Here is a 23,820-nt window from a genome sequence, read left to right as displayed (position 1 = left end):
AACTGAAGCTATTGATCCATACCACGAAAGACAGCGGCACGGGAGGAAGCGAGGACAAATTTGGCGATCGCCTTCTAACCAACGATTGGTATGTGTTTGTTTGGCATTAAATGTGGGTGGAGGGAAAGGCTGGATGCAAACATAGCTACAAATGAGGCATAATGATGCAATATGTACATACAGCTAGTCTAAATAGCATGTTAGCATCGATTAGCTTGCAGTCATGCCGTGACCAAACGAGGGACTTTCGCATCTTTTGGCCACTGGTGCAACTTGAATCCGTGTCTGTTCGTGTTATTACACCGTCCGACAACACACCGATGAAGCATGATGTCTCCAAGTACGGGAAAACGGTCGAAAAAACGGAAAATAACAGAGCTGATTTGACTTGGTGCGTGTAATGAGATTGAGAAAATGGCGAATCGCTTCATGTTGTGACGTCACGGGTGAAAGGTCATCAACTGAAAGGTGTTTAAATTGCCAAATTCAGCCTTTTAGAGTTCGGAAATCGGTTAAAAAAACATATGGTCTTTTTTCTGCAACGTCAAGGTATATATTGATGCTTACATAGGTCTGGTGATAATGTTCCCCTTTAAACCAAAAATAAACAAAAGGTGAGTGCCCGAAAGAAAAGGGATTGAAGCTTAAGGAAGGCTATGCAGATCGAAACTAAAACTGAACTGGATACAAAGTAAACGAAAACAGAATGCTGGACGACAGCAAAGACTTACTGTGGAGCAAAGACAGCATCCACAATGCATGTACATCCGAACATGACGTGACAATCATTAATGTCTTTTTGATTGCGAAAACAAAGTAGATGCGGGGAAATATCGCTCAAAGGAAGACACGAAACTGCTACAGGAATATACCGAAAAAAGAGAAAAAGCCACCAAAATAGGAGCGCAAGACAAGAACTAGAACACTACACACAGGAAACCCGCAAAAAAGTCCAAATAAGTCATGGGGTGATGTGACAGGTGGTGACAGTACACCTACTTTGAGACAAGAGCTATATTGATGCATGCTAGGTTATGCTTTAAAGTCATATCCAACAAGAGCGACAACGACTTTCTACTGTCAACTGAGTTTCGTTTTTTTAATGTGTGCCTCCGGATTTTTTTCCAACGCAAAAAATGTGCCTTGGCTCAAAAAAAAGGTCGAGCGGAAGTTACCTTGTACCACTCCTGCAGCTCGTGATCAGAGAACTCGGTGTTCTCCCTCAGGTCCTGCAGCATCTCTGGCCTCAGCTTGCTGTTCTGTTTCCCCATGGCGACGGCTGGCGGGGGCGGGTCGGCGGGGTGTTTCCTGTTTTTTTAATCCCGGTTGGACGACGACAGCGAGCGGCGGGTTTTCCACACCTGTCAGTCAAACAAACACACTGGGGTCAGCAGCGGTTCGAATCAAATGAGTGGCATCCTCATAAAGAGTCAAAAGTGTGAATCCTTATCTTCGCCAGTAATGCACTTACCCGCCAGATAGTGAGCCCTTACTAAACACTATGTCTCACTTTCTTACCGACTTCCCAGGATAGGCAACCATATTTAAGAAATACTTGAGAACCATGGGATTTCTCTCAGCCAAGAAGGGAGTAAATGTATTGATAATAATGAAAAAAATATCATTAAATACAATAAAAAAATTGAAAATAATTTAAAAGTAAACAGTACCCTCATAATTTTCTATGAAAGGAAGAAAATATATATAATTATAATGTAAAAGGCCACTTGAAAAAATAATAAATGCAGTAGTGTAGGGCTACTACTGTTCACTTAAGTGTCCTGTAAAATTTAATTTTAAACTAATTGATTATATAGTAAATATAAGGAAAACATTTTTTTACTAAAATGCGATTAATTGTATATTTTTATGATAGTTTGTTTATTTATATATTTATTTTTCCATCCATTTAGATTATTTAGTTTATTAATAAATCGGTCATTCATTTGAACGTAGTAAAAAATGTTAAAAAAATAATAATAAAAAAAATTATATATATATATATATACATATATATATATATATATATATATATATATATATATATATATATATATATATATATATATATATATATATATATATATATATATATCCATCCTTTCTTTTGTCTACCTTTTGTCCCGTGCGGGGGTATATATATATTACATTTGACTGAATATTTTAGATGACAATAATAATAAACCATACCTAATATTTGAAATATAAATACATTTGACTGAATATTTCAAAAGTATAATAACCATTATCATGTAAAAACAATCATTAAAATATGAATATGTTCAACTGTTTAGTTTTTTTTAAGGGTTTTTTCAAAATAAAATAAACATATCAAAGTATTGGTCAAATATTACCTATAAATTTCACTGAATTCAAAGTGATTTTTTTGTTGCAATAGTAGTAAAATAGTTTCACTCTTTTACAGGAAATACAATAAATAATGTGAAAAATATAAAACATAGAAATTGCCCAAGAGAATATTCTTGCAGTTAACAGGACTTAAAACAAAAACATTTCTAAAAAAAAAATAGAATAATTAAAAAAATAATAACATTAACTATTCAAAAAAATAATCAATTTAAGTTTAGAAAATTTTAAATTACAATTACCACAGGAAAGCTCACTTAAGTTTAAAAAAAGGCTTACTACAGTTAATTTAATTGTCGTGTAAAATTTGATTTTATATCAATTGATTATACAGTAAATATAAATTACAAAGTACTAGTTTTATTAAACTAGATTAACCGTATATTTTTTATGATACAGTGTTTTGTTTTAATTTGTTTTTTTCCACACATTTAGATCATTGACAAAAATCCAACACTTACTGCGGTGAACTTTCAAAAGTTATTAAATATTATTTTAAGTGTAGTATTATATTTATAAATATATGTATACAACTAGGGCTTCACGGTGGCAGAGGGGTTAGTGCGTCTGCCTCACAATACGAAGGTCCTGCAGTCCTGGGTTCAAATCCAGGCTCGGGATCTTTCTGTGTGGAGTTTGCATGTTCTCCCCGTGAATGCGTGGGTTCCCTCCGGGTACTCCGGCTTCCTCCCACTTCCAAAGACATGCACCTGGGGATAGGTTGATTGGCAACACTAAATTGGCCCTAGTGTGTGAATGTGAGCGTGAATGTTGTCTGTCTATCTGTGTTGGCCCTGCGATGAGGTGGCGACTTGTCCAGGGTGTACCCCGCCTTCCGCCCGATTGTAGCTGAGATAGGCGCCAGCGCCCACCGCGACCCCTAAAGGGAATAAGCGGTAGGAAATGGATGGATGGATGGATGTATACAACTAAAACATACAATTTAATGGCATGATTAAACTCTTTATGAGGGTACCTTTTTTTGTGATCTTTAAAAAAAAAAAGTAACAAAAACACGTGTACAAGGAATAAATTTGCAAAAGGTGCCATTTTTTCCCCCAAATAAATCCAATTCCACATCAGCAAACCGACGCTGCTCCTAATCCGCTTGACACGGAATGTTATAAAACACCGCAAACTGCAGCATCACATTTGCAAAACATTAAATAAGTAATCCCCAGGCCTGTTGACGTCACACACACTTAAACACACACACACACACACATGTATAACCCAATAATCACATCCATGGCGACCAGCTGTGTGTGTGTGTGTGTTTGTGTGGCAAATCAGCTGTGTGGATGTGCGTGCATGTGTGTGTTCCTAATCTTCATGTGAGATCAACCTATGACCTATAAAGCAGACATTTTCATGGATGGAACAAAACTATCCCATGACACCAAATATTCCCCATGAAATTCCACTGGGATGCTCGCTAACAAGGTCAGCCTTCGCCACATCGCATTACAGTACAGATTTTTAAAATAGCATTTTATACATATTTTCGACCTAAACTAAGCGTAAAATTATGATAAGGCTGATTGTGCAAAAGATGCTTTACATCTGGGTACGCTACACTGCCCCCTGGTGGAGGCTCATGTGTTTCTAGCTGTCACAGCATATGTAAACTGGACAAAGTGCTTAAGTGGCGCTGGTGCAGTGTTATTTAGGATTCTACGGGCCATTCGTAAAATTAAGTCTTATTTATGTACAGTGGAGCAAAAAAAGTATTTAGTCAGCCACCGATTGTGCAAGTTCTCCCACTTAAAATGATGACAGAGGTCTGTAATTTTCATCATAGGTACACTTCAACTGTGATGGACAGAATGTGAAAAGAAAATCTAGGAATTCACATTGTAGGAATTTTAAAGAATTTATTTGTAAATGATGGTGGAAAATAAGTATTTGGTCAACCATTCAAAGCTCTCACTGATGAAAGGAGGTTTTGGCTCAAAATCTCACGATACATGGCCCCATTCATTCTTTCCATAACACTGATCAATCGTCCTGTCCCCTTAGCAGAAAAACAGCCCCAAGCAAGATGTTTCCACCCCCATGCTTTACAGTAGGTATGGTGTTCATGGGATGCAACTCTGTATTCTTCTTCCTCCAAACACGACGAGTTGAGTTTATACCAAAAAGTTCTATTTTGGTTTCATCTGACCACATGACATTCTCCCAATCCTCTGCTGTATCATCCATGTATCCATTTTGGTATCAACTCAACTCGTCCTGTCCGAAATCACTAGTGTCTCAAAGGGCTGCATCTGCCACAACGACATCCTCGGTTCAAATCCCACATGAGGGCAAGGAAAAACTCACAACCCAATGTGAAAGTCAATGTGAATGGCTATGAGAAACCTTGGAGAGGACCGTCACCAGTCGTCCCGCATAACCCCCCTCCCCCCCCACCCCCCACCCCACCCCACTCAGGGGAGACCGGATGCAATGGCCGTCGACTGGGTCTAGCATAATATTGTGAAAGTCCAGTCCATAGTGGATCTAACGTAATAGTGAGAGTCCAGTCCATAGTGGGGCCAGCAGGAGACCATTACTGCCACAAGTGGCGGTGAGGTGTATTTCACCCCATAAAGCTGGGGAACATATATTTTTTGGCGGCCCTCCAGGGGGCGCTGGCAGGCCAACATGGTAAAGAAACTACTGGAATTTACAGTAGAACACATTGTTATATATTTACATCATGCATATAAAACCTTAATGGAGGTGTTTGGATGTTTTTAAGGGCTTCATAGGCAGAATAAATCAGCTCTTATAAGCAGACCTTTGATCATCTTTATTTAATATTAAGAATGCATTAAAAGAAATACATATGTCATATCATTCATAATGATTGTGAAGGATAAGCAAAATTACCCCCAAAAAAGTGCAGTCTCCCTTTTAAAGTTAAGGATTCGTGTGATTTCTGATAGTTTGTGAGGGCACCTAAGGGGATTTTGTGTGTGACACGTTATATTGTGTTCAAAGTGTACAAACGTTCACTAAAATATAGAGATGTCCAATGATATCGGACTGGCGATATGATCGGCCGATAAATGCTTTAAAATGTAATATTGGGAATTATTGGTATCGGTTTCAAAATTACGGGTATCGGTTTCAAAAAGTAAAATGTATGGCCGCAAGTATCAAAACCCAGGATTTTTAATGTTTAAAAATACAAAATTGGCGAAAATGTCTGCATAAAATATTAGTATGTTAATGTTAGCATGATGACATGGGAAAAGTTAGCATACTTTTAAGTACAGATGTCCGATATTATCTGCCGATAAATGCTTTAAGATGTATTATCTGAAATTATCGGTATCAGTTTCAAAAAGTGAATATAATACTTTTTAAAACGCCGTTGTGTACACGGACGTAGGGAGAAGTACAGAGCACCAGTAAACCTTAAAGGCACTTCCTTTGCGTGCTGGCCCAGCCACATAATATCTACGGCTTTTCACACACATAATTGAATGCAAGACATACTTGGTCAACAGCCATACAGGTCACACTGAGGGTGGCCGAAAAAGCAACTTTAACACTGTTACAAATATGCGCCACACTGTGAACCCACACCAAACAAGAATGACAAACACATTTCGGGAGAACATCCGCACCGTAACACAACATAAACACAACAGAACAAAAACCCAGAACCCCTTGCGGAACTAACTCCTCCGTGACGCTACAATATACACTCCCCGCTACCCTGCCCACCTCAACCTTCTCATGCTTTCTCAGGGAGAGCATGTCCCAAATTCAAAGCTGCTGTTTTGAGGCATGTTAAAAAAAAATTATTCTCTCTGTGACTTCAATAGTAAATATGGCAGTGTCATGATGGCATTTTTTTCCATAACTTGAGTTGATTTATTTTTGGAAAACCTCGTTACATTGTTAAATGCATCCAGCGGGGCATCACAACAAAATTAAGCATAATAATGTGTTCATTTCACGACTATATATTGGAATCGGTTGATAACGGAATCGGTCATTAAGAGTTGGACAATATCAAAATATCGGATATCGGAAAAAAAAAAGCCATTATCGGACATCTCTAAATGTGACGGATAAGCAAAATGACCCCAAAAAGTGCTGTTTCCCTTTTAAAGGAAAGTATTTGTGTGATTTCTGATAGTTTGTGAGGGCACCCAAGGGACTTCTGCGTGTAGCACGTTATATTGCGTTCAAAGTGTACAAAACTTCACTAAAATATGGACTTTTCTCACAGCCGGAACCCATTGTTCATATTTACGATGTTCATTTTGGAGAAATCGGCTTCACCGTACCAACTTTTCTATTGACGAATCCTGTTCGATTCCAAATACGTTCGTAAATCGAGGTTGCACACAGGTCAGCACACTTTAACACATAACAAATAACTGCAGTCATGGTAAAGCACAAATTGCACTTGGGTTATGCATTCTGAGCCACGCCTTAAAGCGAATAAGAATATATTATGCATACTCCTGGTAAATGCTGGACATTGATGCATGTAGACATTCATCAAGTTACCTCCGCCATCAACTGGGATTTAATGGCCTCCTTTTTATTTTTTATTTCCCCTGAACAAATCTCAGTGTCCTGAGTAACACTTTAGCGGCACCAGAATAAAGCTTACAAGGGAGGACGCCGTTTTATTGCACCGACACAGACTTCCTGCTCGCTCGTTAAAAGTTGAGCCATAACGGGGGCAAACTTTTTTGCTTGATTGCCTCTCGTCTAAACTGCAACGTATTTACGATGAGTGGACTAAAGCAGATCACTTTTTTTTATTTCATGCACCTTCTAGTCGGACTTAAAGGAGAATTGCACCTTTTGGGGAGTTTTCCGTGTCCATTTAATCCATATGTGAAACAAAAAAAAACATGCATTCTAAATAATAAAAAAAACTGCTGGCAAGAAGCGGCTAACGACGCTAACATATAAACCAAGGTGTTGTAGCTAACACCTGACGTCACGTCACATAACGTCATCATGAAAGGTAAAAATATTGTAAATCTATTTACAGTATGGAAGCACGGGACAAAGTTGTGTACTATGTTCCGGACCGTAGGGCGCACCGTATTATAAGGCGCATTTTTTTACACATTTAAAAACCTCTTAAAGCCAAAGCTGTTTTTTTTTTCTCTTTGCTATTTGGGCTTATTGGATCTTAATTAGAATAAAAACTAAAACTCATCTTTTTATATGATGTACTTAGTCCATAAGTACACAAACGTGTACTTCATGTTTAGTGACATGCTAATTCTTATTTTTACACTTTTTGTTTTCCAAATTCCATTGTATGTTATACTCTTCTGACACCACCAGATGGCAGTATAAGTGTCCACATAAGTGACCATAAGACCCCAATTCAGTAGTGTACACAATTTTGGAAATAAGAGCTAAAAAGTGCTGTCCACTCTTGTGGCCACTAAGCTTTTAGAGGTTTTAAGGCGCACTGGATTATACGGCGCATTAAAAGAGTCATGTTATTATTATTATTTTCTAAATGTAAAACATTTCATTGTGGTCTACATCAGTGGTCCCCAACCTTTTTGTAGCTGCAGACCGGTCTACACTTGATAATTTGTCCCGTGGCCCGGCGGGACAAAAAGGGGAATTGCACCTTCTTGGGGGTTTTCCGTATCCATTCATCCACAATCCATATGTGAAACAAAAAAAAACATGCATTCGAAATAAAAAAAAAAACTGCTGGCAAGAAGCGGCTAACGACGCTAACATATAAACCAAGGTGTTGTAGCTAACACCTGACGTCACGTCACATAACGTCATCATGAAAGGTAAACATATTGTAAATCTATTTACAGTATGGAAGCACGGGACAAAAGTTATGTACTATGTTCCGGACCGTAGGGCGCACCGTATTATAAGGCGCATTTTTTTACACATTTAAAAACCTCTTAAGGCCAAAGCTGTTTTTTTTTTCTCTTTGCTATTTGGGCTTATTGGATCTTAATTAGAATAAAAACTAAAACTCATCTTTTTATATGATGTACTTATTCCATAAGTACACAAACGTGTACTTCATGTTTAGTGACATGCTAATTCTTATTTTTACACTTTTTGTTTTCCAAATTCTATTGTATGTTATACTCTTCTGACACCACCAGATGGCAGTATAAGTGTCCACATAAGTGGCCATAAGACCCCAATTTAGTAGTGTACACAATTTTGGAAATGAGAGCTAAAAAGTGCTGTCCACTCTTGTGGCCACTAAGCTTTTAGAGGTTTTAAGGCGCACTGGATTATACGGCGCATTAAAAGAGTCATGTTATTATTATTATTTTCTAAATGTAAAACATTTCATTGTGGTCTACATCAGTGGTCCCCAACCTTTTTGTAGCTGCAGACCGGTCAACGCTTGATAATTTGTCCCGTGGCCCGGCGGGGGGAGTTTTTTTAATTTTTAATTTCTTGGCATGAAAAAGGGAGTTTTTCTGGGTTGGTGCACTACTTGTAAGTGTATTTTGTGTTTTTTATGTTGATTTAATTAAAAACATTTTTTTTTTTTTTTTAAATAAAAAATTATTCTGTGGCCCGGTACCAATCGAGCCTGTACCGGGGTTAGGGACCACTGGTCTACATAACATGTAATGGTAGTTCTTTGGTCAAAATGTTGCATAGATCATGACAGATCATCTTCAAGCCGCTTTCTGACAGTCTCTTCCGGATGCGGCGTTTTGTGGGCGGTCTTATTTACGTGGCTCTCCTTCGGCAGCGTCTTTTCCCCATCATCTTTCTTGTAGCGGTGCAGCGTGCAAGGATGGGAGTGGAAGAAGTGTCAAAAGATGGAGCTAACAGTTTTAACATACTTCAATCAATAAGGGAGAGCAGCTCCCCATCTGGAAACAAGTACACCGGAAATGTGTGCTCATTTTCAGGACTTATGCAGATCCCAAATACAGATCAGCAGGTACCAAAAAGTAAGAATAATTGCTTTTACATAACATTGCGAAACAAAACGCCAGATAATATGTCTTACCTTATACACACACCATTATAATAGTCGTATGGTGAAGCACATTAAGCGGTGCGGCTTCATAGCTTACCAAAGTCGTACTAAAACATTTGGATAGATTTTTAAGCGCCGTGTGTAATGTTCTATATTTTCAACAGAACATATACAATGTTGGTGTTGTTTACTTGAGTCATATTGCCATAGTAGTGCAGTCTACACCTATTTCTTATGTTTGACTGCCATCTACCGGTCACACTTTTCACTACACCATGCACCAAATAAAATTGCTTCGAGGTCGGTAAGCAAAACCAGAATTATTCCGTACATTAGGCGCACCGGGTTATAAGGCGCACTGTCGAGTTTTGAGGAAAAAAAACAAAAACATTTAAGTGTGCCTTATAGTCCGGAAAACATTTCGCTTTTGCATCTCATTGCACATAACTGTGGTGCATTCAAGGACACTTGATTAAATTTACAGGCAAGGCGTCACTAGGTTTCACCGCCATTTAACCCCAATAAAAATGCTCTAGTAATGATATAATCATGCATATATTAATATATTATATCCATCCATCCATTTGGTACCGCTTGTCCCTTTTGGGGTCACTGGAGCCTATCTCAGCCGCATTATGGCGGAAGGCGGAGTACACCCTGGATCTATTTAGTTACCCGCCACTCATATTGATGACAAAAAAATCAGATGCACGTCACGGGGCGGTATAGCTCAGTTGGAAGAGTGGCCGTGCCAGCAACTTGAGAGTTCCAGGTTCGATCCCCGCTTCTGCCAACCTAATCACTGCCGTTGTGTCATTGGCCAAGACACTTTACCCACCTGCTCCCAGTGCCACCAACACTGGTTTAAAAATGTCACTTAGATGTTGGGGTTTCACTATGTAAAGCGCTTTGAGTCACTAGAGAAAAGCGCTATATAAATATAATTCACTTCACTTCACATATGGGGGAAAACAATCTGAATTGACCAGTATTGTGAACATATCATTTCAATAGATTGTATCCCAATTACATATTTTGTTAGCCGCCTCTTGCTAGCAGTTTTTTACCGTCTTAAATGCACACTGAAAAAGGACAAAGACGTGTTCTTGTCTCACATAATGATTGAGAATGATGGGCAAAATTCAACAAAAAAGAGCAGTTTTCCTCTAACAGTGCAAAATTCAATTGTGACAATTATGCTGTATTGAGAAGGCGACTTGTCCAGGGTGTACGCCGCCTTCCGGACGAATGCAGCTGAGATAAGCTCCAGCAACCCCCCGCGACCCTGTAAAGAACAAGTGGTAGTAAATGGATGGATGGATGGCTTTTTGAGGCTACATGCTAACTTAAGCTTAACTGTGCTGTAGTTTTGGATGCTTCAGTCTCCTTTTGGATTAAATACTTGTTCTAAATAAAAAATAAGATTGTTTTGGAGATTATGTCTAAATAGTTGCCAAATGTAATGGTTCTCAACTGATTTCTGTCACACCACGGTGAGGAATGTCCTGTCTTGGTTTCTTTTGTCTGGTGAATTGCATGTTTTATTTTGAAAAGTAACTCTTCTTGTTTCAGATCACTTGCCCTTCCTGTTGTGTCATATGTCTGACGTCGTCCCCGACCCCTGATTGTTTCCACCTGTTCCCCATTACCCTCATGTGTCATACATGTGTCGATGAGGTGGCGAGTTGTCCAGGGTGTACCCCGCCTTCTGCCCGATTGTAGCTGAGATAGGCGCCAGCGCCCCCTGCGACCCCAAAAAGGGAGTAAGTGGTAGAAAATGGATGGATGGATGGATGTATTACTCTGACTCTGGAGGTGAATGAGCCGTCAAAATAAAAGCCCTACTAAGTATCCCTACTCTGGATCTGGGTGAATTTTTTGGTCCAAGCCTGACAGTTTCACCAACTGTGGCCCCGTTCGTTGCACTTTACCTGACACGTGAAACGTGACAAATTGGTGGAGTGCACTTTCCGCTTTGGTTGCCAAATGGCGTGGCGCAGTGGGAGAATGTCCGTGCGCAACCCCAGGGTCCCTGGTTCAATCCCCACCTAGCACCAACCTCGTCACGTCCGTTGTGTCCTTGAGCAAGACCCTTCACCCTTGCTCCTGATGGGTGCTGGTTAGCGCCTTGCATGGCAGCTCCCTCCATCAGTGTGTGAATGTGTGTGTGAATGGGTAAATGTGGAAGTACTGTCAAAAGCGCCTGAGTACCTTGAAGGTAGAAAAGCGCTGAATATCTTAAAATGTGTCAGCAGCAGTTCCAACTTTGACCACTATGCCATGTCGAGTCGCGCTTTCCATCATTTTCAGCAGACTGCATAGCAAAATGATGCGGTCCGCTCCAAGGTTTCTCATTGTCACCCCACAGGGTTGAGTTTTTCCTTGCCCTGATGCGGGAACTGAACCGAGGATGTCGCTGTGGCTTGTGCAGCCCTTTGAGACACTTATGATTTAGGGCTATATAGATAAACTCACTGGTTTAATGCATGAAAAAAAGGTAGTAATTCAAAGCTAAATAAGTTAAGTGTCCCTCACTTTTTCTCGCCATCTTTTATTTTTCTTTAAACCAAGGTCGCCATATGCCGTCCTCCATCTTTCCTCGCTAATCCCCCGCCACCCGTCGCCATCCCGCAGGCCGCCCGAACTCACTCACGGCCCCTGCGTTCTTTAATCGTCCCATCTCGCCATCCTGAGCCACAAAGCTGTAATCCAAGTGTCGGCCGCCGGCTTGTCAGCAGTTGTCGCTGAGGCCTCGCCATAAATTGAATGACGCGCGCGAGAATACTCGAACATCTGCCGCGGGTCATCAGCGTTGGTACTCCTGATGCTTGTGGAGAGCAGTTGGCAAAACATCTCCATGTTGCCACAGTAAAGACATCAAATATGACGCAATGTTCTACTAAGTGCTTAAGTTAAGGAATACTTATGCAGTCACGATTTAAATATTCCATACTTGCTCAACGGCACCTCGGCAGTCTTAAAAAAAAAACAATCCTGACTTCCATATGTTGATCCGCATCAGGATTCCAACCTTCAACCCTTTAGCCCAAATCCCTAAAAACATCCGGAGATAAATGTTGTCGTTATATAAATACAGAAATATATGTATTGACAAAATAACGGAAGAAAAATTGACCCAAATTATTATTTTTTTCAATTTATTTCCATCTGATTATTATTACTAAAAAATAACTCCTTACTGAAATAATTTCTGAAAAGTTATATGATTTAAAAACAAAAATAGTATATTTGAATGGAGAAGTGGAAGAAAATTTGTGTAGTTATGTGTATATATGTTTTTGTATGTATATATATGTATATATACATGTACAAACCCTGTTTCCATATAAGTTGGGAAAATGTGTTAGATGTAAATATAAACGGAATACATCCATCCATCCATTTTCTACCGCTTATTCCCTTTTGGGGTCGCGGGGGGCGCTGGCGCCTATCTCAGCTACAATCAGGCGGAAGGCGGGGTACACCCTGGACAAGTCGCCACCTCATCGCAGGGCCAACACAGATAGACAGACAACATTCACACCCACATTCACACACTAGGGCCAATTTAGTGTTGCCAATCAACCTATCCCCAGGTGCATGTCTTTGGAAGTGGGAGGAAGCCGGAGTACCCGGAGGGAACCCACGCATTCACGGGGAGAACATGCAAACTCCACACAGAAAGATCCCGAGCCTGGATTTGAACCCAGGACTGCAGGAACTTCGTATTGTGAGGCAGACGCACTAACCCCTCTGCCACCGTGAAGCCACAATGATTTGCAAATCCTTTTCAACCCATATTCAGTTGAATATGCTACAAAGACAACATATTTGATGTTTTTTTTCCGCAATTGATCATTAACTTTAGAATTTGATGCCAGCAACACAAGAAGTTGTGAAATGTGGCAATAAATACTGATAAAGTTGAGGAATGCTCATCAAACATCTTATATAGAAAATCCCACAGGTGTGCAGGCTAATTGAGAACAGGTGGGTGCCACGATTGGGTATAAAAGCAGCTTCAGTGAAATGCTAAGTAATTCACAAACAAGGATGGGGCGAGGGTCACCACTTTGTAAGCAAAGTGTCAAACAGTTTTAGAACATTTCTCAACGAGCTATTGCAAGGAATTCATTCCTTTACCATCTACGGTCCGTAAAATCATGAAAAAGTTCAGAGAATCTGGAGAAATCACTGCACGTAAGCGATGATTTTACAGACTTTTGACCCCTCAGGCGGTACTGCATCAAAAACCGACATCAGTGTGTAAAGGATATCACCACATGGGCTAAGGAACAGTTCATAAAACCACTGTCAGTAGCTACAGTTGGTTGCTACATCCGTAAGTGCAAGTTAAAACTCTACTATGCAAAGTGAAAGCCATTTATCAACAACACAAAGGAACACCGCCGGCTTCGCTGGGCCCGAGTTCATCTAAGATGGACCGATAAAAAGTGGAAAAGTTTTCTGTGGTCTGACGAGTCCACATTCCGCCCGATTGTAGCTGAGATAGGCGCCAGCACCACCCGCGACTCCGAAAGGGAATAAGCGGTAGAAAATGGATGGATGGATGTGGAAACTGTGGACGTGGTGTCCTCTGGAACAAAGAGGAAAATAACCATCCAGATTTTTATAGGCACAAAGTTCAAAAGCTAGCATCTGTGATGGTATGGGGGTGCATTAGTGCCCAAGGCATGGGTAACTTACACATCTGTGAAGGCACCATTAATGCTGAAAGTTCCATACCGGTTTTGGAGCAACATATGTTGTCATCCAAGCAACGTTATCATGGACGCCCCTGCTTATTTCAGCAAAACAATGCCAAGTCACGTGTTACAACAGCGTGGCTTCGTAGTAAAAGAGTGCGGGTACTTTCCTGGCCCGCCTGCAGTCCAGACCTGTGTCCCATCGAAAATGTGTGGCGCATTATGAACAACAAGACCCCGGACTGTTGAACGACTGAAGCTCTACATAAAACAAGAATGGGAAAGAAATCCACTTTCAAAGCTTCAACAATTAGATTCCTCATTTCCCAAACGTTTATTGAGTGTTGTTAAAATAAAAGGTGATGTAACACAGTGGTGAACATGCCCTTTCCCAACTACTTTGGCACGTGTTGCAGCCATGAAATTCTAAGTTAATTATTATTTGCAAAAAAAAAAATAAAGTTTATGAGTTTGAACATCAAATATTTTGTCTTTGGAGTGCATTCAACTGAATATAAGTTGAAAAGGATTTGCAAATCATTGTATTCTGTTTATATTTACATCCAACACAATTTCCCAACTCATATGGAAACGGGGTTTGTAATTGTACATTGTACAACAAAATTGTAAGCAAAAACTAATTTAGCGCAAATTCATAATAGCACTTAAATACATGAGAGCATTTATAAATAAATAAAAAATACATAAAAAATACCAAGCACACAGCTCACATGCACAGTCATTATCGTCTTGTGTTCAGCGACACTATTACTCTTGGGGAAAAAGTGTTCTTAAATGTATTTGTCTGGCTTTTTATTGTCCTGTATCTCCTGCCTGATGGCAGCAGTTCAAAAAGTTTATGTCCAGGGTGAGATCGGTCCCTTATGATGTTCTGGGCCTTTTTGAGGCACCTGGCTATATATATATATATATATATATATATATATATATATATATATATATATACAAACCCCATTTCCATATGAGTTGGGAAATTGTGTTAGATGTGTTAGTTATGTGTATATATGTTTTTGTATGTATATATATATATATATACATGTACAAACCCTGTTTCCATATAAGTTGGGAAAATGTGTTAGATGTAAATATAAACGGAATACAATAATTTGCAATTCCTTTTCAACCCATATTCAGTTGAATGCACTCCAAAGACAAGATATTTGATGGTCAAACTCATAAACTTTATTTTTTTTTTTTGCAAATAATAATTAACTTAGAATTTCATGGCTGCAACACGTGCCAAAGTAGTTGGGAAAGGGCATGTTCACCACTGTGTTACATCACTTTTTCTTTTAACAACACTCAATAAACCTTTGGGAACTGAGGAGAGACATTTTTGAAACTTTTTAAGTGGAATTCTTTCCCATTCTTGTTATTTATATATATATATATATATATATATATATATATATATATATATATATATATATATATATATATATATATACATATATATATATATATATATATATATATATATATATATATATGTGTATATGTATATGTATATGTATGTATGTATGTATGTATGTATGTATGTATGTATGTGTGGGGAAAATCACAAGACTACTTCATCTCTACAGAACTGTTTCATGAGGGGTTCCCTAAATTATCAGAAGATTTTATATATATATACATACATACATACATACACATCTAGGAAGGAATGTTTTTTTTTTTTAGATAAAAATAAAAATTACATTTTACTTTCAAGCATGTTTTACTAAACATTGGTCATAAAATCTCTGTAACAAGCTGTAATATCTTACTGAGATCATTTCGGACCAACACACTTAAAACAAGTAAAAGACTCTAACTTAAAATCTGCTTAGTGAGAAAAAATATCTTATCAGACAGAAAATGAGCAAATATTACCCTTATTTGAGATATGTAATCTTACTTAGATTTCTGTTTTTGCTGTGTGCCTAACCGCGACCCATCAGGAGCAAGGGTGAAGTGTCTTGCTCTAGGACACAAACGGACGTGACGAGGTTGGTAGAAGCTGGGGATCGATCCAGGAACCCTCAGATCGCCGGCACGGCCGCCCTCCCAACCTGCGCCACACTGCTTAGCGGCTTCATGTAAGTTATGTAAGCATATCGACGGGCCACAGTCTCTTCCTGCGCCCGGACTTTGGCTCCAACAGACCGAGAAGACCACCCCTCTCTTTATGCGTTATAAAAGAAGACGTACGAGGTTGCGGTGGCATGCAGCTCCGAGCAGACTGAGCCGGTGCCACGTGAAAAAAAAGAACACCGACAGGCACCGTTGATTCCATGTTTTTTTTTGTTTTTTCCCTCTCCGCTCACAGCCTCCCGTTGCTTCGTCTCAAAGCAATCAGAGAGGCCACCTGAGACGACAGCACCTTTTATCCATATTTTCCCTTATCGCTCTACTCCCCGGCTTGCAATTTCACATCATTTCTGCGACACCATTTTACTATTTTTTTCCGCCGGCCTTTTATAGTCTCCTAAAATCTCCACGGCGGTCGCCTGCGTCACCCTGGGAAAGGATGTGATAGCTCTGTATTGTCCGCCGATAATGGCGGTGATTATGTGCCGCGCCAATATTAGGGTGCGTGGCGGTACTGGCGGGGATCTAAAGAGGGGGATGACGTCAATCTTTGCACGGCAAGAACCTCCCGTGACGTCGACTCCAATACCTTTCCGTCCCCTGAGGTACAAACCTCATAATAGATCATTCTTGTTCCTGTCGCCATTCAATTAACACCAGAAATAATCCAATTAACTAATAAAAAAACAAAAAAACACATGCGGCCAACTCCAAGGTTTCTCATAGTCATCATTGTCAGTTTTTCCTTGCCCTTATGTGTGCTCTACCGAGGATGTCATTGTGGTGAAGTGAAGTGAATTATATTTATATAGCGCTTTTCTCTAGTGACTCAAAGCGCTTTACATAGTGAAACCCAATATCTAAGTTACATTTAAACCAGTGTGGGTGGCACTGGGAGCAGGTGGGTAAAGTGTCTTGCCCAAGGACACAACGGCAGTGACTAGGATGGCTCAAGTTGCTGGCACGGCCACTCTACCAACCGAGCTATACTGCCCGGTTTGTGAAGCCCTTTGAGACACTGATGATTTAGGGCTATATAAATAAACATTGATTGATTGATTTATTTGACAGCCGTGGCTGTAGGCAACCCCCTCATGTGGTCAGCATCCAGCAGCCTTATTCACCTCTCCATGCACTTTCAAAAATTTACCAGTAAGCTCTAGGGCGGTATAGCTCGGTTGGTAGAGTGGCCGTGCCAGCAACCTGAGGGTTGCAGGTTCGATTCCCGCTTCCGCCATCCTAGTCACTGCTGTTGTGTCCTTGGGCAAGACACTTTACCCACCTGCTCCCAGTGCCACCCACACTGGTTTAAATGTAACTTAGATATTGGGTGTCACTATGTAAAGTGTTTTGAGTCACTAGTGAAAAGTGCTATATAAATATAATTCACTTCACAGGTGTGTACACTATTATTGCTGACCAAGCAATTTGCAATTTCTTACCACTATTGCAACATTAATTTTGGTGATTGCTTTTGGGGCGGCATAGCTCGGTTGGTAGAGGGGCCGTGCCAGCAGCTTGAGGGTTCCTGGTTCGATCCTAGTCACTGCCGTTGTGCCCTCGGGCAAGACACTTTACCCACCTGCTCCCAGTGCCACCAACACTGGTTTAAAAATGTCACTTAGATGTTGGGGTTTCACTATGTAAAGCTCTTTGAGTCACTAGAGAAAAGCGCTATATAAATATGATTCATTTCACTTCATGAAGCAATGTCATACAGCAGTGGTTCTCAAAATTTTCATCCTCCAAAAAAGACTTGGCTCTCCATATACCACTGTGGAGGGAGGGTGTGGACCGCGGGCCTGCAGCTATGCGGGGTGTGCTAGGACCGGCCTCTAAAATCAGCGTCAGGTGCGTCGATGGCCCATCTGGGCCTGTCTACCTAATCACCTGTCACTCTGTTATAAACCAGCAGCCAGGAGAAGAGACGTGGCGGAGTGGGAGTTGGAGCTAGAGCCAGAGCGAGAGAGGAAAAAGACAATTGCGGAAAAGAACCCGAGAGACTTGTGAAGAAAACAAACCTCTGTTGTGAACCTGGTCCCTGCTCTCATGTCGGTTACTGGTGACCTGGAGAACCCACTGGGGTCCAACATCCGCAACCACCAAAATGATTAATATTAAAATACTGTAGCGCAGTAGGCTAAGTATTCATCAAAAGTAAGGTCTTTTAAGAGTATATTTAACAATTTTGGCCGCTGTAACTGTCACGGGGGGTTTTTGCAGCTTACTGCGAGGTTTGCTTTCCCGGGATGCAAAGGGACTATTCCGGGACAAGGCGTGCAGGTAGGATCATATTTATTAATCTTCTCAGAACTCAAAGTACTACAAAGAAAACGGAAAACAAGGCGATCGCATTTGAAACAAAAAGTAAACTAACACTTAGCATAAACTATGACAAGGAAAACTTACTAGCTGTGGTATGAACAAACGAAAACGTACGTATACAAGGCATGAAGCGAACACTGGGAATCAGCTATTAACCGAACAATGACGCCAGCCCGACTGACTGGCAAAGGCAGGCTTAAATTGTGTCTCTTAATAAGAGCCAGGTGAGTGTCCCGAACACCAGCGGCAGGTGAAAATCATACGCAACAAAAAAAACAAGAGTGTACAAAAAAAAGAGGAAGTAATGGAGTTAAACCAACGGAACATAATGAAAACATGGTCCGGATCATGACAGTAACATTACGCACAGTTTGAACAGTAACACCATGTTTGAGCCCTTTGAGACACTAGTGATTTAGGGCTATATAAGTAAACATTGATTGATTGATTGATTGAATTTAGCAAAACAAAACACTGAACTTTAATCAAGTGATTTTTCATAGACTCCAAATCATTATTAACCCTGGAATACATCATCGGAAATACACTATATTTTCACTGGAACTAAGGGTCCAAGTCCAACTCCTGAGAAACAACCCCACGCCATCATTCCTCCACTGACCACCCTCTGTCAGTTTATGTGGCTTACTGCTGAGTTGCTGTTGTTCCCAAACTCCTCAACGTTCTTATAATAAAGCCGACAGTTGACTTAGAAATATTTAGGAGCGAGGATATTTCCCAAAAGGATTTGTTGCACGCTGGAAATCACTGAGAGCGGCCCATTCTTTTGCAAATGTTTTGTAGAAACAGTCTTCATGTCTAAGTGATTTATTTTATACACAACTGATTAAGAAACCTGATTCCCATCAAATTTATGGCTGGTTAAATACTTTTGGCAATATAGTGTACATCGCAGCCACACGCTTGCAGGCAATCAACAACCAGCGCACTTGGTTCTGATGAAGGCAGACAGCATAAAGACTAACGGACCAGAACATCCAGTGCCGCAATGTGGTTCACTCATTAAAAAGTTTTAAGTTAAAGAACCAGTGATTGTCTCACACACACACTAGGTGTGGCAAAATTATTCTCTGCATTTGACCCATCACCCTTGATCACCCCCTGGGAGGTGAGGGGAGCAGTGGGCAGCAGCGGTGGCAGTGCCCGGGAATCATTTTTGGGGATTCAACCCCCAATTCCACCCCTTGATGCTGAGTTCCAAGCAGTGAGGTAATGGGTCTCATTTTTATAGTCTTTGGTATGACTCGGCCGGGGTTTGAACTCACAACCTACCGATCCTGTCTCTGGCTTCCCTCCTCGTACCTGCTCTCTGTGCTTTCCCTCTGCCCGTGTCTTATGTCCTCTGTGTTCCCCTCCGTATCCTGTGATCGAGCTGTGCGCCTGGTTCCCTTGGACTTCCCTGCAGACTTTGGACTGCTTCCCTCGATCCTCGACTCCCGCTCGGACACGGACCTCGACACCTCATTTTTAAGATCTTTCAAGTTCTATTTAACACCTTTTAAAATATTTTTGGAGAAATTTAAGGTCTTTGTTTTAAGCTGTAACAACACCCATCACTCAAAGGTAATAGGCAAATAATTCTGACCGGGCAGCACAGGTTGCGTCCTCAAAAATCTAAATTTTTAAAAGCAAGACTGAAATGTATGTATGTTTTGACTAAGTAGTAACGTCAATAGATTTTAAAGATCTTTCAAATTTAATTTACGACCTTTTAAAAGATTGTTGGAAAAATTTAAAGCCTTTATTTTAAGCTGTAACAACACCCATCGCTAAAAGGTAATTTGCAAATAATTCCAACCGGGCAGCACAAAATGTTTAAAAGCAAGACTAAAATGTATGTATGTTTTGACTAAAAAGTAACATCAATAGATTTTAAAGATCTTTCAAATTTAATTTGCGACCTTTTAAAAGATTGTTGGAGAAATTTAAAGCCTTTATTTTAAGCTGTAACAACACCCATCACTAAAAGGTAATTTGCAAATAATTCCAACCGGGCAGCACAAAATGTTTAAAAGCAAGATTGAAATGTATGTATGTTTTGACTAAAAAGTAATGTCAATAGATTTTAAAGCTCTTTCAAATTTTATTTGAAAACATTTTAAAAGATTTTTGTAGAAATTTAAGGCCTTTATTTTAAGCTGTTACAACACCTATCACTAAAAGGTAATAGGCAAAAAATTCTGACTGGACATCACAGGTAGCCTACTTTGGTTGCGTCCTCAAAAATCAAAACGTTTAAAAGCAAGACTGAAATGTTTGTATATTTTGACTAAAAAGTAACGTCAATAGATTTTTAAGACCTTTCAAGTTCTATTCAAGACCTTTTAAAAGATTATTGGAGAAATTTAAGGCCTTTATTTTAAGCTGTAACAACACGCATCACTAAAAGGTAGTACGCAAATAATTCTGACCGGGCAGCACAGGTAGCCTACTTTGGTTGCGTCCTCAAAAATCTAAATGTTTAAAAAAAGACTGAAATGTATGTAAGTTTTGAATAAAAAGTAATCTCAATAGATTTGAAAGATCTTTCAAAATTAATTTGCGACTTTTTAAAAGATTGTTGGAGAAATTTAAAGCCTTTATTTTAAGCTGTAACAACACCCATCACTGAAAGGTAATTTGGAAATAATTCTGACTGGGCAGCACAAAATGTTTAAAAGCAAGACTGAAATGTATGTATGTTTTGAATAAAAAGTAATGTCAATAGATTTTAAAGATCTTTCAAATTTAATTTGAGACCTTTTAAAAGTTTTTTGTAGAATTTTAAGGCCTTTATTTTAAGCTGTTACAACACCCATCACTAAAAGGTAATAGGCAAAAAATTCTGACCGGGCAGCATAGGTAGCCTACTTTGGTTGCGTCCTCAAAAATCTAAATGTTTAAAAGCCAGACTGAAATCTATGTATCGTTTGACTAAAAAGTAACGTCAATAGATTTTAAAGATCTTTCACATTTAATTTAAGACTTTTTAAAAGATTTTCAGAAAAATTTAATGCCTTAATTTCGAATTAGTGGATGTAAGACTTTTTAAGAGCCCCTTGTCAATATAGTTTTAAATGTCGATTTAAGTCCCCTCTCATTTCCACAATTCATGTTCTTTTTGTGCAACCTCAAACGGCGAGAAGGCGTCGCCTTTTTGAAGGAAAAAAAAAAAGACATTAATGGAGTGTTTAAAAATAAGAATGAGGACTGGTCCTCAGCGTGAAGCGTTCTCATCTCTCCTTCGCTTTGACATTTGCGACTGCGTCCAGATATTAAATCTGTCACAGACGCAGCGTTTAATTACTCCTGCACTCACAAACCTTACCACGCTGAATAGTCTGCTGCTTTTCATCGAAGATAGCAGGGAGAATATGACGGAGTGGCATTTGAGTGCAGGCGGAAAATGATCAACGACTACGACAACCAAAAAAACCTGGCAGGCAAAAGACATTAAAACAAAGTTGAGAACTTAAGTTAAGTCCTGACGGACGGGAACTAAGACATAGCGTTGGAACAACAGGCTTTTTGATAACGTTTATTCAATGTCGGGTTTTGACGTTGATTTAACCATTGAAATTTGATCATTTCCCAACCAATATTTTACAACACAAATACAACGTTGAAAAAACATGCCTTTTTGATTACGTTTATTCGATGTTGGGTTCTGACGTTGATTTGAACATTGAAATTTGGTCATTTCCAACAAATATTTTACCACACAAATACAACGTTGGAACAACGCGCTTTTTGACAACGTTTAAACAATGTTGGGTTCGGACGTTGATTTGACCATTGAAATTTGGTCATTTCCCAACCAATATTCTACAAAACAAATATAACGTTGAAACAACATGCTTTTTGACGACGTTTATTCGGTGTCGGGTTCTGACGTTGATTTGAACATTGAAATTTGGTCATTTTCCAACAAATATTTTACAACACAAATACAATGTTGAAACAACGCGCTTTTTGACAACGTTTAAACAATGTCAGGTACTGACAATCTGACCATTGAAATTTGGTAATTTACCAACCAATATTCTACAACACAAATACAGCCTTGAAACAACGTGCTTTTTGATGTTGATTTGAACATTGAAATTTGGTCATTTCCCAGCAAAATTTTTACAACACAAATACAACGTTGAAACAACATGCTTTTTGACAACGTTTATTCGATGTTGGGTTCGGAGTTTGATTTGACCTTTGAAATTTGGTCATTTTCAACAAATATTTTACCACACAAATACACCGTTGAAACAACATGCTTTTTGACTACGTTTAATCAATGTTGGGTTCGGACTTTGATTTGACCATTGAAATTTGGTAATTTACCAACCAATATTCTACAACACAAATACAGCCTTGAAACAACGCACTTTTTGACAACGTTTATTCAATGTTGGGTTCTGACGTTGATTTGAACATTGAAATTTGGTCATTTCCCAACCAATATTTTACAACACAAATATAACGTTGAAACAACATGCTTTTTAACAACATTTATTCTGTGTCGGGTTCTGACGTTGATTTGAACATTGAAATTTGGTCATTTTCCAACAAATATTTTACCACACAAATACAACGTTGAAACAACGCGCTTTTTGACGACGCTTAAACATTGTTGGGTTCGGACGTTGATTTGACCATTGAACTTTGGTCATTTCCTAACCAATATTCTACAAAACAAATATAACGTTGAAACAACATGCTTTTTGAGGACGTTTATTCGGTGTAGGGTTCTGACGTTGATTTTAACATTGAAATTTGGTCATTTCCAACAAATATTTTACCACACAAATACAACGTTGAAACAACGTGCTTTTTGATCACGTTTATTCGATGTTGGGTTCTGACATTGATTTGACTATTGAAATGTCGGCAATTTCCAACAAATATTTTACCAAACAAATACACCGTTGAAACAACATGCTTTTGACAACGTTTAATAAATGTTGTGTTCGGACGTTGATTTGATCATTGAAATTTGGTCATTTCCCAACCAATATTGTCCAACACAAATACAACATTGAAACATGCTTTTTGATGACGTTTATTCTAAATCGGGTTGTGACGTTGATTTGAACATAACCTGACAGTTTGGTTATGGTTTAGTTTTTTCCTCTGCATTTGTGTTTGTTTCCTCTGACAGAGTTTGTTTATGACGAACCCCAAAAAGCAGAGAAGGAGGCAGGCATTGAGTAAGAAAACATGGTTTTAATTTGAACACTAAAACAAAACCAAACAAAGGGTACAAACAAAAGGCGGACAACAAACTAGGCTATGAAATCAGAAGCAGGGTACAAAAAACAGTAAGCTACAAACATCTACCAAATATAGCTTACCGCTACGCTGCAATCACACGACCAG

General features: G+C 39.3%; 1 protein-coding gene across 2 annotated transcripts in view; it reads right to left on the bottom strand.

Annotated features, from left to right (window-relative positions):
• LOC133551064 (hippocalcin-like protein 1) overlaps window positions 1–23,820 on the bottom strand; it is a 99,720-nt gene that overhangs the window by 21,422 nt on the left and 54,478 nt on the right. For both annotated transcript variants that reach the window (XM_061897371.1, XM_061897370.1), the window contains one exon: window positions 1,176–1,361. In XM_061897371.1, coding sequence (XP_061753355.1) covers window positions 1,176–1,271 — 96 coding nt within the window. In that variant the 5' untranslated portion in view covers window positions 1,272–1,361. The remainder of the gene's footprint in view (window positions 1–1,175; window positions 1,362–23,820) is intronic.

The sequence above is a fragment of the Nerophis ophidion genome, linkage group LG04, assembly GCF_033978795.1.
Source record: "Nerophis ophidion isolate RoL-2023_Sa linkage group LG04, RoL_Noph_v1.0, whole genome shotgun sequence".
Lineage (NCBI taxonomy): Eukaryota > Metazoa > Chordata > Actinopteri > Syngnathiformes > Syngnathidae > Nerophis > Nerophis ophidion.
This window is presented reverse-complemented; position numbering and strand designations above follow the sequence as displayed.